Here is a 16,034-nt window from a genome sequence, read left to right on the forward strand (position 1 = left end):
CTCCCAGATGCCTGGAGCAGGGTGAAATGAAGCCATCCCTTATTTAAGAGGAAAATCATGAAGCTGGTGTGTGAGCTCAGGCGCTGGGAGGGGCAGAGCTGTCCAGGGGCTCCCTTGGCTGCCATTGCCACGGGAAGGGGGAGTTACGCTGCCCTCCTGGAGCAAGGGAAGGCTGAAAGCACAGAAACGTGGGGCTGGGCCTCCAGTAACCCAACTTAATCCACTCCCTCCCTAGCCCAGTCCCTGGCCAGTGTCTCCCCATTTCCTCCCATGTCCCTGTATCATCCCTGGGCCCTGTGGCCAGTCCTGGTCCCCTGCCCTGCACCCGGGCACAGTGCGAGGGCATGGAGATGTGGTCTCTCAAAGAGGGAAGGGAAAAACCCTTTGAAATCAAGCAGGCCAAGGGTAGTAAAAGTTCTGAAATTAACATCATGCTTTTCTTGGTGTCCTTGATTAATTGAAGAGAACTTCTGTATAACACAGGGCCAGAAATACACTTTTAAAGTTGGTTCACTTGGTCCTGAGTGAGAGTTGCTGGCTCCGGCCAGAAAATCCGTGTTAGTGCAGAAGAATTATTTGACTTTTTTCTGGCTTCACCACCACTACAGAAATCTTTTTTGCCAAAGGAACGGACAAACTTCTTTTCATCTGAGTAGAACACAGGTAGAAAGGTCAATCTCATCAGAGCTTTAGCTAGATTGGGGATCTCTATGGTTTAGACACTAAAGAAAAATGCCTACCAGGGTTTGGCCGGTTTTGCAGCTGTGCGCAGCTGACAGCCCCCCCCAAGCCACGGTCTGCAACCTTGCTGGGCTTTCACAACGTAGCAGGCTGCAGCTCTTTTTCTACTGACTTCCAAATCACTTAAGAGAGCTTGCAGTTTGTTTGAAATTTAAGCGGAGAGGAGCTTTTAGTGTAACTGCTGATTGCAAAAGGGCTTATCTCAGGAGGGAATATTCCAGTGGATTTTTTTTACTGTCAGAGAATTAAATGGTACAGGCTGGCTATTTTTTACATCTTCTGTTGCGCTGAACTTCTAATTTAATACAAGCACATTGTTGGAGAAGTGAACCACACTGATAAAGGTTTTAATAAGATCAGCACAAGAACCATTGAAATATTTTACTCTTAGGCAATTTAAATTCAATTTACAGTCACTGTTTATTTTCACATCCTTGGTTGTTGTTTTAAGAACCGTGTTCTTTTCTGCACTGCTTGCATAACTGACATCTATTGCAGTATCAAATTGGTGCTCTTAATGTACTCTGGAACTTGGTGTTTTGGACCTTTACCGTTTAGAAAATGTACCCAACTGAAAGGACAGTCCCAGAAGCAAGGAAGCCTTTCCACAAGCAGCAGCTGTCCCTGCTGTTTGCTCTGTACCTAACTAGAAAATGTGATTTGAAAAGGTACTCACTGACTCTTCTCTTTCCGTGGGGGCATGTCTGATACGTGCCACAGGCTGTAACTTTTCCTTCTGCAGACCTGAGGCTTTGGTGTCGCACACTCCTGTGTCATGCTGGCACACCAAAATTCTGGAATAATGTTATTTTGTTGGGATATGCCACATCTGTACGTCTCATGCTCACTTGCAAAGGCACCTCTGCAGCACTGAAAGGAAGATAACTTCTACAGCTTGTGAAGTATCACAGCTAGTAAACAGGAAAAGAGTAAGCGTTTGGTTTTCTATATAATGAAAAGCTTGAGCTTGATTATATTAAAAATGTAGTGGTCCTGCTGAATGTTTGGCTCGCATCCCAGCTGGTGGAAAGTGCAAGGAAGCTCTTTAGCTGCTTCAGTATGAACTTGAAATTCATTTTCTCTCTCCCAGCTTGCTTGGCCACTGAAGGTCATCTTATTTCAGTCATTCCTAAAGCGTACTGCACACACGCAGCGTGCATGCACGGGGTAAATGGGGTTTTCATTCACTGGGGAAATGATTTGTAGCTATTTATAAATTAGTGCTGTAATTTATTATTTGAATTCTGTTGCCTAGATTGAAAAAGTATCTGACAGTCTACTGGAACCAGCAGTTCCATTTTAATTCCACAGAGTAATAATTTTCTACTATTATGAAGCCTAACTCCAGTTATTATACGTATTAGTTGGTGGGGTTTTTACAGCACCACAACGAGGAACTTGCCAAGCAATAAATTCCATTGAAAGGTTTCTTTGTGTCTTTAGGAAAAGCTTACATGAGATACTTCCCTACTTACATGTAATAAAAGGAAATAATGAAGTACACAAGCACACGAGTAACCATTAACTTGTGCTATTGTGTATTTTAATGGTTTTATTATGGATAACTTTCCAAACCATACGGACTCAAATGAGTGCCTTTGCATTTCTCTGAATCTATCCTTTTAATTTACAGAAAACCTGATTCACACAGATTCTGGAATTAAATCATCACTCCAGCTGCTACGCTTTAAGTTTCCCAGACCTTTGTGAATCATTGTGTGGTTTTGAACAGCGTGGTTGTTGTGACATAAATATTTTTGTAATTGATCAAATATGTTTAGGTTTGGTTGGTTTGTATTTTTAACTTTAAAATGTCAGTTTTAGAAGGATTTCTTTAATTTTTAGGAAATGAGATTAATCATGTTTTTAAGGCACGATTTCATTTTAATGTCTCCAACTAATTGGAACATGGGAATGATTTTGATTTCTGTATCAGCCATTACAGCTTTCTTGGGCTCTGGATATGATTTTTCTAAGCCCTCCTTTGAAAGCTCTGGAGTTTGTACTGCTGGGCAGTCATTAAGTTATTATTACCTGCCCCACTTCTTAACATGGCAGGGGAAGACTTTGGGCTGCTTATGTCTGGGACGAAAAAAGCTGATGCATCTGAGTAGGCAGGGAACGGGACAGACAGCCAAATGTGGCAGGTACCGGAAGCAAAGCTGTGTGCAGAGGCTTAAAGCATAAACTGGAGCCTTTTTACATCTAATTCCAGGAGAGCAATGGTGAGTCAGTGCTGCCAGGGATGGCTTGTGGCAGGCAGGGCAGCCACAGCTCATGGGTTTGCAGCTGGGACAGGGCGTCCTTGAGGGCCAGAGATCTTGAGGAACTGTTTACAAAAGGTTCCCCTATGCACCTTGTTCTCTAGTGACTAACTCTAAAGCTTCCTGAATGTCTAAGTTTCATTCAAATTTCTTGAGGACAGAAAGCTAAATTGGGCACAGAGGCACCCTCACGTACACTAACAAGGTGCAACCAGGTGCTGGGGAAACAAGTAAAATGCATCCATGTAGGCTTTGTGGTTGGCACAAACCAGCCCTGGTGCTACACGTGCTGCTATAAGATGGCATCCAGGGTTTTTCCCTAATTTGCAGAGGTCGTTTTGGCTGGGGAGAGGTGCAGTAGCACCTGGGTGCTCGATGCTCGTGTGGGAGAGGATTCCTGAGCCACCAGGTGCCATGCTGGACCTGAGCTGCATCCCGCATTTCTGGGCCTTTAATGTTGGTTGTGCTCCTTCAGTGTCATTTTTGTGTTTCTTTTCTCTTATTTCTCCTCAGCTGCCACCCTGGCACTGCTTTGCAAGGGTTTGCAAAGTGCCCAACATAGGCAGGGAGCTGGGGGCCAAAGGCTGAGGGCTGGTCTTGGAGCTAACACTCTTGCGGAGGGCAGGGTCTTGGTCACCTCGAAAGTTGCTGCCTGAGGGTTGTCTGCAGGCCTGGGACACTCTCACGGTACCCTTCTGATTCCTTACAAAATGTTTGCTAAAGCTAGGAACTGCCAAGAGTTCCAGCCAGCAGCCCATGGTGGGGCTGCAAAGGACACTCAGAGTGGCTGGGGCATTGGAGACCTCTGGTTTCACACTGCTACTGCATTTCCCCAGTACTTTGGCTGCTGGGTTCACACGTTGCCACCAAATTGTGCTTTAAAATATATATATATTCACTGTGGTTGTATATCTTTGTGACTGTACGGAGAACAGCAGTCCTGTGGACCTGCTAACACCACTCCTGCAAGTGCTGCCAAAGAATCACCCCATTCAGCTCGGGGGCTGCTCAGTGGATTCTGATTACGCAGCTGCAAAATGTGGTATTTTCTTAACATGCCACCAAATTTAGCTTTTTTTCCCCCATGGAATTTACTGTTTTGCTGAAGCCAGGTGCTTGACATTTTTCTGCCGGTCCTTTTGGGGGGCATGCCATCTTCTAGCAGCCACTCCTTGGTGTAGGCTGTTCCTCTGGGGAGCAGCTAGTTGGTTTACAGGCCTGAAAACCAAAGGGATGGGGCTTAGCACTGGCATGCCTGGCACGAGGGAAGGGCCTCGACAGCACTGCACAAGCACGGGGCTGCCAAGCAGATCCTGGTAGTGGGGAGGAGAGAGCGAAGGAGGAGAATCACCATCCTCGGTCACTGGGAGGTTTTGACCCAGTGTGAGCTTTTCCGTGGTGCCCCACAGTAGCTCAGGTAACTGTGAGCTGCAGGTGAAGGGTATTTGCCAGAAAGGAACTAATTCTCAGTCTGGGAATTGGTGGTGGTACCTGTGAAGATTTGCCTGGTGGTGAGGAATGTGTTGGGCATCAGCAGCATTTCAGGTGAGCTCCCCTGGCTCCGACGGGCACAGGACAGCTGCCTCGGGCTGCTGTGCTCCCGGCATGGGCAGCTTCTGGCCCTTTCTCTGGGATTCTGCAGGCCCCTTGGTTTTCCCCATGTACACCTGAGCTGCTTTAATTTACACTTGCTGAAATGTTGCTGCTTGGTCTACATCACTGTCGGGCATGTTAAGAATGTGATATTAGGATTTATCAGGCAGACCAATGATTGTAAGAAATGACAGTAGACTTGTTTCCAGTTTTTAATGCTTTCTTGTAAAACTGAAAATATAAAACCAGCCGAGCAAAAGATTTTTATATACATGAGGTCTGTGATTAAAAAAAAATCCTTTTAGTTAATAAAAAAAAAAAAGAAGAAGAGAAAAGAATTGACCAATGAGTTAACTGAAAACTGGTTAAAGGGACCAACATTCTCAAACTGAAACATACTTTTCAGGAAAAAAAAAATCTTTACAAGTTTATTATATAACTTACATTTACACTTTATGGAGAGAACTTACAAAACAAGCTGCTTGAAATGCTCCTCATTCCCTTAAAGCATGAATTTCAAAGTGCCACAGCAAAGGAACAGGTTCCAATATTATCTTATACAGACTATTCATGTATAAAATGGTTTGGTAAATGTGAGGTGTTTATTTAAATGAGCACATATAGGGATACAGACTAAATAAAAGTACTTGAGCAACACCTTTGTTATTACATACACAGTTATAGGTATAATAAAGGAAGGAAGGTCAGCACTGCTCTTAGGTATCTGTATAGATGGGAGGAATGTGATTCAAGCAGTGATCAAAGGCGCTGTTCTGGAAAAATCCGTTCTCGTCAGTTCCGTTGGACACCATGTCTTCAGACGCACACTGAGCTTCAGAGATTGCCTCATAGCCTGCAAGCGTGACAAGTTGTATGGACATGATTTAATAGCAGTACATATAAGGAAGGAAACATAGTTTGAGGCCTGGGATTATGCAGCACGGCACAGTGCTAATGACAAGACAATAGGATTTACCATCAAAGCCTTACCCAGGAGATACACAAACTAATCTCCACGGGCATTTGTGTCATAGTGTATGAGGCTCCCATTCATTTCTGCGGACGGCTACCCATTTGCAAGTGAAGTGCAAGTATCGGAGCATGACTCCCCTGGGACTTTACAGTTATTATCTGAATAGGATGTCTAAACAATGAATGGGCAAGGATCCTAGTAAGTGTGAGCTAAAAGTGATGTAGTCCTCTTGTTTTGTATGTTTTTCTTTTTAATAGCACTTACGAAAATGTTCCATGTGTCTCCCAGCTGCTCTTAGGCTTAAGGTCCTGGAGAAATTTGGATCCTACATTTGTTGTATCCCTCCATACTGCAGAGGCAAGGTCTGGACGAGCATGGGGAAGCGGTGTCTAGGTTGGGTCAGGCCAACCTGGTTGGGTCAGGACGAGTGAAAGGAGCTGTGCACCATTTTGTCCTCAGCCCACCAAAGCTCACCAGGCTGCTGGCTCCTCACCTGTCTGAGATGGCTTGTGCTTACCAGGCTACCAGAAAGCCACTGTGGTGGGGAGGAGTTTCTCTGTCCTTCTCCTTTCACAGTGAAAACCCTCCACAGGTGTTGTAACCCACCCCGAGCTGAGCACCCCTGTGGTAAGGAACAGGTTTGCCTGTACCACCTGCTTTGGGTTGGGTCTTTAAGAAAGTGTCTGGATGAGCTTCGGCACAGGGTTCTGACCCCTGCGCCCAGCCCACAGAGCCCACCTAGCACAATTTCAATGATCATCAGCAGCATGAAGTCAGCTGAGACAACACACGGAGCAAGATCCTTCTTGTTAAGATCTCTCTTGTTAAGATCCTTCTTGTTAGGATCTCCCCCTCTAGAAAATGAGGCTGCTCCTTCTGTTCAGTGTTTCTCATCTCTTCAGCCTGCCTAACGCTGCACACGTGTGCGCCTAGGCGTGGCAGAACCTAACTGCTCCAGGCTTTTAGGTGAGGCCTCCGAGCTGGGTGGCACTGCTGGGAAAGGCAGTGTTGGAGGCCTGTCAGGTTGGTCCTCGGAACTTAATGACAGGTAGCTTACTATTGGGTCTGGTTTTATTATTAGAGACAAAATTCTCTACTTATTTTATAGTTCTGCATTTTCCTACGACGTACTCATTTACTGTTAGTTTACGGGTCAAATTCTGCTGTTTGCAGAATTCTGGCATGCAGCATATGGCCAAAGTCCCCGAAAGACAAAGTTAGCCTGTTTATCTGCCCTGTGCTGGGTGTCAGTCCAAGTGGAGCGACTGGTATTTTGATAAGCTTTGTGAGTGTTTACGCTATGCTAATTTCTATTTGATGAGCCTGTACACAGGGTGGATGCACAACCGCAGATGGACAAAACCCAAGATAAGCATACACCCCAGAAATCATTATTAGATTCCAGATAGAGTAAACTATCCAAAGTCCTGAACAGAAAATAAAAATTTATTGACTGTTAATGTGATTCATGGAACAGCTGTTTGCCAGTCACATTTGGCATTCCTGTGAGATGAGAACTCATTTAATATTAATGGTGCTATAAAAGCCTGAAAAAAATTAATACATAGCCTTGATGAATCTTGCCAACCTCAATGGTTCTTTTTGACACACAAAATTATGAGATAAGATTTATATATTTCACATATATATATATGTGTGTTTCAGCCTCTAAGTATTTGCATACCTCAATAACCACTCTAAAAACAAAAATATTACACAGAAACATTTCATAATAGTTTAGCCCCAGACAGAAAAATCAACTGTTGTTGAAGTTGGTGTCTTGCCATAGTATTATTCTTTGCTCCTACAATTTCTTTTGGAAAGTTTATTTAGTCTGTTCTTTAAATATTGCAGTCTGTCAATCTAAACTTGAAATTTGATGTTAACATGAAAAAAAAACTATGTTTTAGTAACATCAAACTTATGAATAACACAAAAGAATTCAAAGTTGAACTTGAAACTTCATCTTAAACTTTTCCCTTGTGCTAGTCACTGATGCATACACTTTCTAGTACGGAACACCAGACAAATGCATGCATGCTCTCTCTGAACAGAGTCTCCTTTAATACAAAACAAACAGGAAAGTCAACTCTAATTTTGTGGTCTGACTCAGACCCCATTTCAAAAAGCATTTAAACATATGTTTTCAGTATCGTCCTTAGCTGAGATGCCCTCCTGAATTCAAACATGAAAAATTTTTGAAGATATGTAAGTAAAGATTGGGGTAAATGATACTATTTCATGGCCCTGACAATACTCACATTTTGTTTGATTTCAGTAATTCTGTCAACTCTTAATTGTGGTTTTAAAAGTAGAAAAAATGCTTTATAAAAATGAATGCCTACATATTGAAGTACTGTAGTCTTCTAGCTATTGTAACTTATTGAAAATTTTACACTATGCAAATATGTAGCTGAACAGGGAAATACAACGTCAATGAATGTGCACAGCACACACAATGAGCAGCACAAATAAAAAGGAACTTCCAAACAAAATGGAACTAAGTAATATTTTTAGCCAAATTTCCCAAAGCAGTGTCTTTCCATTTTGTAAACATCAGTATTGTAAAGCAAAGCCATCCATTTATTCTTAGCTGGACATGAAGCTCCAGCTGCTATTTTCTTCAGAATTTTGCTATCTTCTCAACTACAGTCTGGTCATAAAAGCCTGCCTGAGCATATGTGAAGACTTCTACTATGAACACCCCACATAACGAATGTGAGAAATGTCTTGTTTGTCAGCTCTCCTGAAGCTGTGCGTTCCCTGTAATATCCAGCATAATGAAAGGAGAATTTGTCTGTCAAACCAATATTGGATTAAAGAAAAATTTGCTTTCCTAGTGGGATTTTTATAGAGTCAGATGAATTGCAGTGACTTAGTTTCTAGTGCAAACATATTTTTCTAATAGTACTGACTTTAAAATATGTTCTCTTCCCCTCCTGCTAAAAATATATGGGTAATTCTTTATAGGCAGAAAAAAATTACCTGTTGAAGCTAAAGGTGCATTGAGTATGTGATAGCCATTCTGTCTCAGAGGATTGAAGCAATGGGATTCCCCTGTTAGCACATCGCTGGTGACAGACTGGTCCATTGTTCTGTAGCAGTCTCCGTAGTGGAAACAGTTTTGTATTGAGTGAAAGCTGCCTTGGTAACCTGAAAACAGATATTGCATACACATTTTAACACTGCTGCAATGGTATTAGCTCCATTTCTGTCACGGTATTTCATTACTATTGTGGGGTTTCTTCAGTTCCTCAGTTTTAACTATGGAAAAATGATCATGCTATTCTATAAGGCGCAATAATAGAAAAGCTACATCAGACTTAGTCCCACAAGGTGCTGTGGACTGTAATCCCCATCAAGCAAAAATCTTAAGGATGTGCTTTATTTCAAGCAATAGGACAGAATGGATGAATGAAGTCAACAGCCCACTTGTGTTCAAAGAGAAGTAGTAAGTACTTCACTGGATCAGGTCCAGGAAGCTCAGCCCCTAAGGGAACGCTTCTATAATGAATTACTTTTAATTTTAATACAATAATGCAATATTTAAATGAATAACACTGCTCTATTTGCAGCAGAGTAAAGTCTTTTCTCATCCAAGGTGCATTATGCACTGCTGGAGACAGCACTTTTTCTTCCAAATACCTTTAAGAATACCTTAAACCCCTCCTTTCTCAGACTGCTCTTATTTCAAGTGAAAACTCTTCAGTGAACACAGAGGGCCACGGTCTGCAAGTAGAACTGAACTAGAGGTGCAGGTCTGTCTCCCAGTGGCCATCAGGTGAAGACTTAGGGCTCAGTTAGAGATTACTTGCTTCTTGCTTCTGCAAAGTGCCAAGATAAATCTGCAGGGTCTCTGGCTGCTTCAGTCATTCTGCGTTTGGGGCATGTGACTTTTGTACCCTGAATTTTCATCTCCTGCTTTTATATATTTTTATATGTATTTCTAGTGGCTCAGTAGTTTTGTTTTTGCTTGCAGACATTGTGAATGAATTGCACACAACAAAGAAGATATTTAGTAGTAAAGGACAAATTAATTGCTGAGGAAGGAATTTTACAACTTGCAAGTTTGTGCCAACATCTTAAAAGATGATGTTATTTGCTCCCATAAGGATGACCTCAAAGCATGCCACAACATTTATACCAAACATGGTCTGATTTAATTCTCCTCGTTCCTCCTGCCCCAGTAGCCTCTTCCTGACTCCAGATGCGATGCACACTAATCGCACATTGAGATTAACTCTCTCTTTTCCTATCTTCTCCTAAAGTCCCTTCTGAAATTATTATCCTTCCCTTATAGGTGACTAAAGTCAACCAAGTCAGGCTTAAAGTCTAGAATATGCCATCAGGATTTTTCCCAAATTGCCACAAAAACCAAGGACTGTTATCTTTCTTCCCCAGTCTTCTTCAGTTAGACTGAAACGCTTCCTGAAGAACAACTGCAAAAGCTTCAGGCAGTTCAGTCAGAGCCACAGCCAGCTCTGCAGCTGACAGGAGTCAGCACTGCTCCACTCACCAGCACAAGACCAGGTTTGCCGGGCCAGTTGTGCAGCTATTTAGTTTGCTTAGAAATGTAATAATGCCTGTCCCTGTCACCAGGGTGCCTAGGTACTGTACGGAGTGGAATTTGTCCCCTACAAATCATGCAGTGTATAAATTGTTGGTTTTTTTTTTTCCTGTTAGGAAAGATCTCCTCCCTTTTTCTACCTTTTCCTTTTACTACCAAAGTTTGATCAAGTAGATAACATCAGGCAGAGTTCAGGGCCTGTCTGAATTCTGGTCATGTTTTTCTATGACAGTAATAAATAAGGCTAAGTGAGGCAATTCTTTAGTAGAAATGCAATGAACTCATCCAGTGGTGAAAGATTTGCTCTGAAGTTTCACAGTTTAATATGTGTTTTGGCAGTATGTGCGAGGATTAGATGATTCATTTCTTGAAAACCTGTGATCCTCCACCACAAAAAAAAAATTAAAAAATTGTTGATATCCATGATTGGTGAAGTACTAATGGATGACTATATTAGATAAAGACACTAAGCACACTGTACTGAAGCAGTCCGTTTTTGCTGCTATGCAGAAGGTGGCCCAGAAATTTGGAAAGCAGAGTATTAAATGATGCATGTCTTTCCTCAGAGTAAATAGTCAGCCACCTCTATTTACTGACTGGAGAGTCTGGCTCAGAAAAGCAAGAAGCTCTTAGGAGACGTAGCAAAGCCATCTTCTGATGTGGTTTTAGGTACAGTGCTTTATTGATTGGCTTTTGATAATTACCCTGACTTTTCTGTTTACAAAACATGAACTCCTTGCTGTAAGCCTTCTAAAAACATATCCTTTTGCGATGAGCAGTGAAAAAAATGAGACACTTGGCTTCAGATGAGGTATAGCTGGTTGCAGAGAGCACTTATATGCATTGCTAGAGGGGAAAAAAAAAAAGACCCTTTTCCAGAATGTCTGCTATACACATCACTTCTGGGGAAGGCATGATGTGTATTTTCTCTGTCTCTGTAATTGCTGCCCTTTCGTCATGCTTCCTAGCTTGTCTTTGTTAAATCAATTAAAACGTTTATGATCTGCAGTGCTGGCACAGTGGCTTAGAATATCCAAGAACAGCCAAGCATGACAGAACTGGATTGAAACTAGGTGGTTCCAGGATTTGCTCAAGACCTATAGGTAAAGGTTTCTTTCTATTTAAAATTACACTCTCTAGCTGCTCAGGAAAAAATGTTTGAGGCAGTTGTCTGCCTCCGAATCAGAAGTCTGGGGAAGACCTGCCATAAGCAATCAAATTCTCTTTTCGATTGCAGTGTCTATCCATCAGCATCACTGAGTGATAATCTGAAAAGGCAGTGCAAAAAGTATTACTAGAACTGTCCAGTGAAGAGGCACGATGTAGGAAAATATTACTGTTATTATACTGTTGTATGTGCTCAAATTCCTGAAAAGTGCTTCCCAAAGAAAATATTGAGAAATGTACCATTCTTGCCCTAATGTGCCTGCAGATGTGATAACGGCAGCAAACTAGAGGAAAAGGACAGCTTTAGGAAGGGAAAGGTTGCAGAAAGAATATTGGTCAAGTAAAGCACACCATGACTCTTAAAAATGCGACTTCTAACCCTTTGGACCTCAGCAGTATAATAAAAGTTTACTTCCTTTTTCATCAGCTTCATAGAAATGATAAATCAGTAGGACCCTATAAAGAACGGGGTGGAGGCTTTACGGAAGGCATTCCATGCGTGCATCAGAAAAGGAGTGATGGCTACCGGAAGAGTGGTCTGTCTGAAACTGTCCCTGCACTTAAACTGGGGATGAAACAACACTTGGGTAGGAAGACTTGTGCTTGCAGAATTAAAAGCTTTATTTGAATATATAACTAGTTGAATGTCAATCCTGAAAGGTGGAAATCAGTCTTGGAATGACTGAAGCTGGCGTATCTCCAGGCTGTATGATAGCAGGAGCAGTGAGTTGCTATGTCAGTAAGATTTTCTTCATGACTTTTTCTATACTTCCTATTCTCCTGCCCGCTGTTTCAGCAGCACAGTTGGAGAGTTTCTTTTGGTATGAGGCTGATTGGCTTTTGCTGATGGCCCTCCACAGCCTGGCATGACTCAAGAGGCCAGTTAGTCTGCTTCAGAGGATCTGAGCCTCCGGCAACTTTTACACTAATAAAAAGGGAAAATTGCCAGCTTGTTGAAATGCTAAGTGTTCCTGAAAACCAAAGTCATTAGACAAGATGGAAAGGCCATGTGAGTTAAAGCAACCACAGGGACTTTTGTAACAACTGGTACCCTTGCCAGATAAGATTTCATTCATGTTACACAACCACAGGAAGTGAAATTGATGCTTGCAGACAATACAGTGGTTGATTTACATATGCAATACAAGATAGACCTTACTGTTTTTAAAATGTGCAGTATTAAGGAGAGGTTCATTCCATTTCATTATACAATCATAGAATCATTTGATTTGGAAAGGACCTTTACGATCATCAAGTTCAACCACCACCATTCCTACCGAGTCCCATCACAAGTGCCATGTCCACACCTCTCTTCAATACCTCTGGGGATGGGGATTCCACCACGTCCCAAGGCAGCCTGTTCCAATGCTTAACCACCCTCCTCTTAAAGAAATTCTTTCTAATATCCAATCTAAACCTCCCATGGCACAACCTAAGACTATTTTGTCATGTCTCATCACTTATCACCTGAGAGAAGAGACCGACACCCTCCTCAACCCAAACCACTCTATGATCCTATGATTCTCACTGCAACCGCCTTTCAGGTAGCTGTAGAGAGCGATGAGGTCTCCCCTCGGCCTCTTTTTCTCCAGACTAAACAGCCCCAGTTCCCTCAGTGGCTTCTCGTAAGTCCTGTTTTCCTGTCCCAATTCAGTTATGGTTCCTTTAGGTTTTCTGAAATGCTTTGCTTCTACCTGACTTCTCCCCCACCACCTACCTCAGAAAATATTAGGAGCTAAGATATGATTAAAGTCCCATAACTAATGGTTCAATTAGCAACTACATACGGTTGATTAGTGAAAAAGAAACATGGAATATTTTTTACAAGTTCTTCAAAGTCTCCTCAGTGGCTAAAATATGAAGTAGGCAGGGAGGCTTGTCTGGTGCAAACATCACTGCTCCTTCTGGGAGAGCAAAAGTGTAGCACCAATTTGGCAACAAGTGCTTCACCAGTATTTTTTTTTCCACGTGCATTTCAGATTTTCCTTCAGTTTGTTTGATTTAAACCAAATTTTCTGAGGTTAATTTTCAAGTGAAGAATTTACTAAATGTCCTGTCAGTTTAAATGATCACTATTAAATGTTTTATGTACAGTAGATGTAGAAATATAACAGTTAATAAAGGAATAAACTGAGTTCCAAGCATAACATTTAGCTAAAATTTTGCTTTGAAATAATTTGTGGCAGAAAAGCTGCAGTTAGCCACTTCACACAGTGCACTGGCTGCCTCTGTTTCTCTAAGGCACAACCTAGAAAACTTGAAGGAGCTTTAAAATGAATGATGTCATGAGCAAATAATTGGAATATGTCTATTAAATGCCATCTTGTTATGTCATGGCATTTACATGAATGTACAAATAAATCTAAGCTCTTCAAATTTCATAAAATTTCTGAGGAGAAAGCACGTCAGGTATAAATAACTACAGGATTCTATCGCCTGCCAAATTCTTCCAGCATATAATAATTTCCATGTGATCTTACTACTACCAGCTTTAAACATATAAATAATGTCAGCTTATTATTCTTTCGTTATCAATATTTCTGCTACCAGCTTGGTGAAGCTTGATGCCTTGAAAAAACCTGCAGATCCACAATATTTATATGCTTCTATACAGGCGCCTAGTTCCACAGTTAAGCTTATAGAGTACTCCTTTTTCAGTAAAAATTCAGAACTACAAAATTACTACAGATTCCATTAGAAAAACATGCTATTAATGAACTGAAAGTCAAAAAAGACTTATAGCAAGTATAGCTAAGTACAGGTTACAGATCAATTGATTTCAAAGGCTGCTAATCAAAACTGATTTTTGAATGACCATTTCCATAATGAATTTATAATAATACTTCAACATTTGGCCAAAGTGGAAAATTATTGCTTTTTCAAAACCACACGACATAACACTTAGAAAGCAACAATTCATTCAAAAGGAAATGTGGTTTTCTTAAGGAATAAAGTCAATTTATTTAAGTGGTTCAAAACTTGTTCTGTCTATGCATTTGTTTCTGCCATAGTAATGAGCTGCTAAACTTTCCTCTTGTGGTTTGTAGTTATTTAGCTCATTATAGTAACATAATCATATATCATTATATGCTATCATAAATCTGCCACTTTTCCCTCACAGAGTTAATCTTTTTAAATTGAGTAATCTGTTGAGCATCAGGTTGAGTTAGTTTTTCCTTTGGCACAAATCATTTAATATAATCTGCTTTAACTTTTCAGACTAAGGCAGTCCAACCAAAGATCAAAAATAGTCCTCAGAGATTGAAGGGCAGAAGGAACTGCTGGGATACGGAACCCCATTACAGCTGTGAATTGCTTATTGGCTTTGTGTTAAAATCCTGCGTTTCAGACCTAGCCTTAGAATTTATTCAGAGAAAGCAAACCTATTTTACGCACTGGTAAATTGATCACATGTGATACTTCGCCAGCCAAAAATGACCTTATACAAATGACAGTACAGCTGTGAAGTGAGTTTCAAAAAACTGGTTATCTGCCTGTATAAACTTATATGCTTGGTTATACTTGCGACCAGACAGATGTCTTGCACACTTCTTTATTGTGAATATTCACCACGCTTAAGCAGCATACCATCTGGATTATATGACATATTTCTTAAGTATGCAGGCTCCTGTTACTGGAAGAATCTGTGATAATAATATCACTTGCTAATTTGTACCTCAAAAAAATGTAGAAACATTAATTAGTTCCCCCAGCAGAACTGTGGAATAGGAAAATAAGTTCCCCACTATAAAGGCTAGGTAACTCAGAACAACAAAAAAATGTTTTACCTTAAGCAGTAGGGTAGATGCTTAGCTGTTCCCATTCCTGTCCTCAAAACATGCTGACACTCTATAGTTATGCAAAGAGCCTTTGCAGATTATTATATCATACATAAGCCAAACTGCCAAATATTAAATAGCAAAATCATTTTTCTTTGTCTAAGTTCATGTCTAGTACAGCACCACCAATGGACAGAGCAGGGCATTGCCAAGTGTGCTTCACCCCATCTATTTTAGCAAGCAAACTAAAAATGACTCTTCCTTTGCCAGGGTCACTCTCTCCAATCTGGCTGAAGGCTGGCTAATCAGTCAGGTGAAGTGCACAGCCAGTTGTGCTGGGAGAGCAATCCTTACTGACAATCAAGGAGTGAGACAGGGCTAAATAGTTCACTTGATCATTAAATCACTGAGTTATTTGGGGGCATAACACATTCTTGTGAGGAGACCTTTCTGAAGTCATGTTCTAAAAAAAAAAAGAATAAATGCAATGGATCAGCTGTTGTGATAGCTTTCCCTGGTATGATATGATATCACAGTATGAAGCGGTCTGAAAATGTTACTCTGTATGAAACAAAAAATCTTAAAATAGGAGTTCTCATTGAAATGCTGTCGGTCCCTTAAAACAATATTGGCAGAAAATGCAAAAACTAAAATCAATTCTTTTTCCCCAACTACAAATCAGGAAAGCTTAACAACTTTTAAAATTAAATAAATAAATAAATAAATAAATAAATAAATAAATAGAAAGGAAGAGTTACCTTGAGATCCCTGCTGTACAGACTGGTTTTGAAATTGAGCGTATGGTTTATTTGGTATTCCAGAAAACTGCTGCCCATTCGGTGACTGGCTGTGCGATGATGGAGAGCCGTGCTTCTGCAATAGGGAAGGTGGAACTAATGCTTTCAGGGGGCTGACAAGCGGAGAGATTATGTTGGGAGCAAGCCTAGAAA

General features: G+C 41.1%; 1 protein-coding gene across 10 annotated transcripts in view; it reads right to left on the minus strand.

Moving 5' to 3' along the window:
- Positions 1 to 4,197: 4,197 nt before the first annotated feature.
- Positions 4,198 to 16,034, minus strand: part of GLIS1 (GLIS family zinc finger 1) — a 192,635-nt gene continuing 180,798 nt past the window's right edge. For 5 of the 10 annotated variants that reach the window (XM_083846622.1, XM_083846627.1, XM_083846628.1 and 2 more), the window contains 3 exons: positions 15,843 to 16,027; positions 8,557 to 8,724; positions 4,204 to 5,451 (listed from right to left, as the gene is read on the minus strand). In XM_083846622.1, the coding sequence (XP_083702748.1) occupies positions 5,315 to 5,451; positions 8,557 to 8,724; positions 15,843 to 16,027 (490 nt within the window). In that variant the 3' untranslated portion in view covers positions 4,204 to 5,314. Of the gene's footprint in view, positions 5,452 to 8,556; positions 8,725 to 15,842; positions 16,028 to 16,034 lie in introns of all 10 variants that reach the window. The other 5 variants (XM_083846624.1, XM_083846623.1, XM_083846621.1 and 2 more) reach the window with 3 other exon arrangements.

This window comes from Anser anser (assembly GCF_964211835.1).
Source record: "Anser anser genome assembly, chromosome: 8".
Classification (NCBI taxonomy): Eukaryota; Metazoa; Chordata; class Aves; order Anseriformes; family Anatidae; genus Anser; species Anser anser.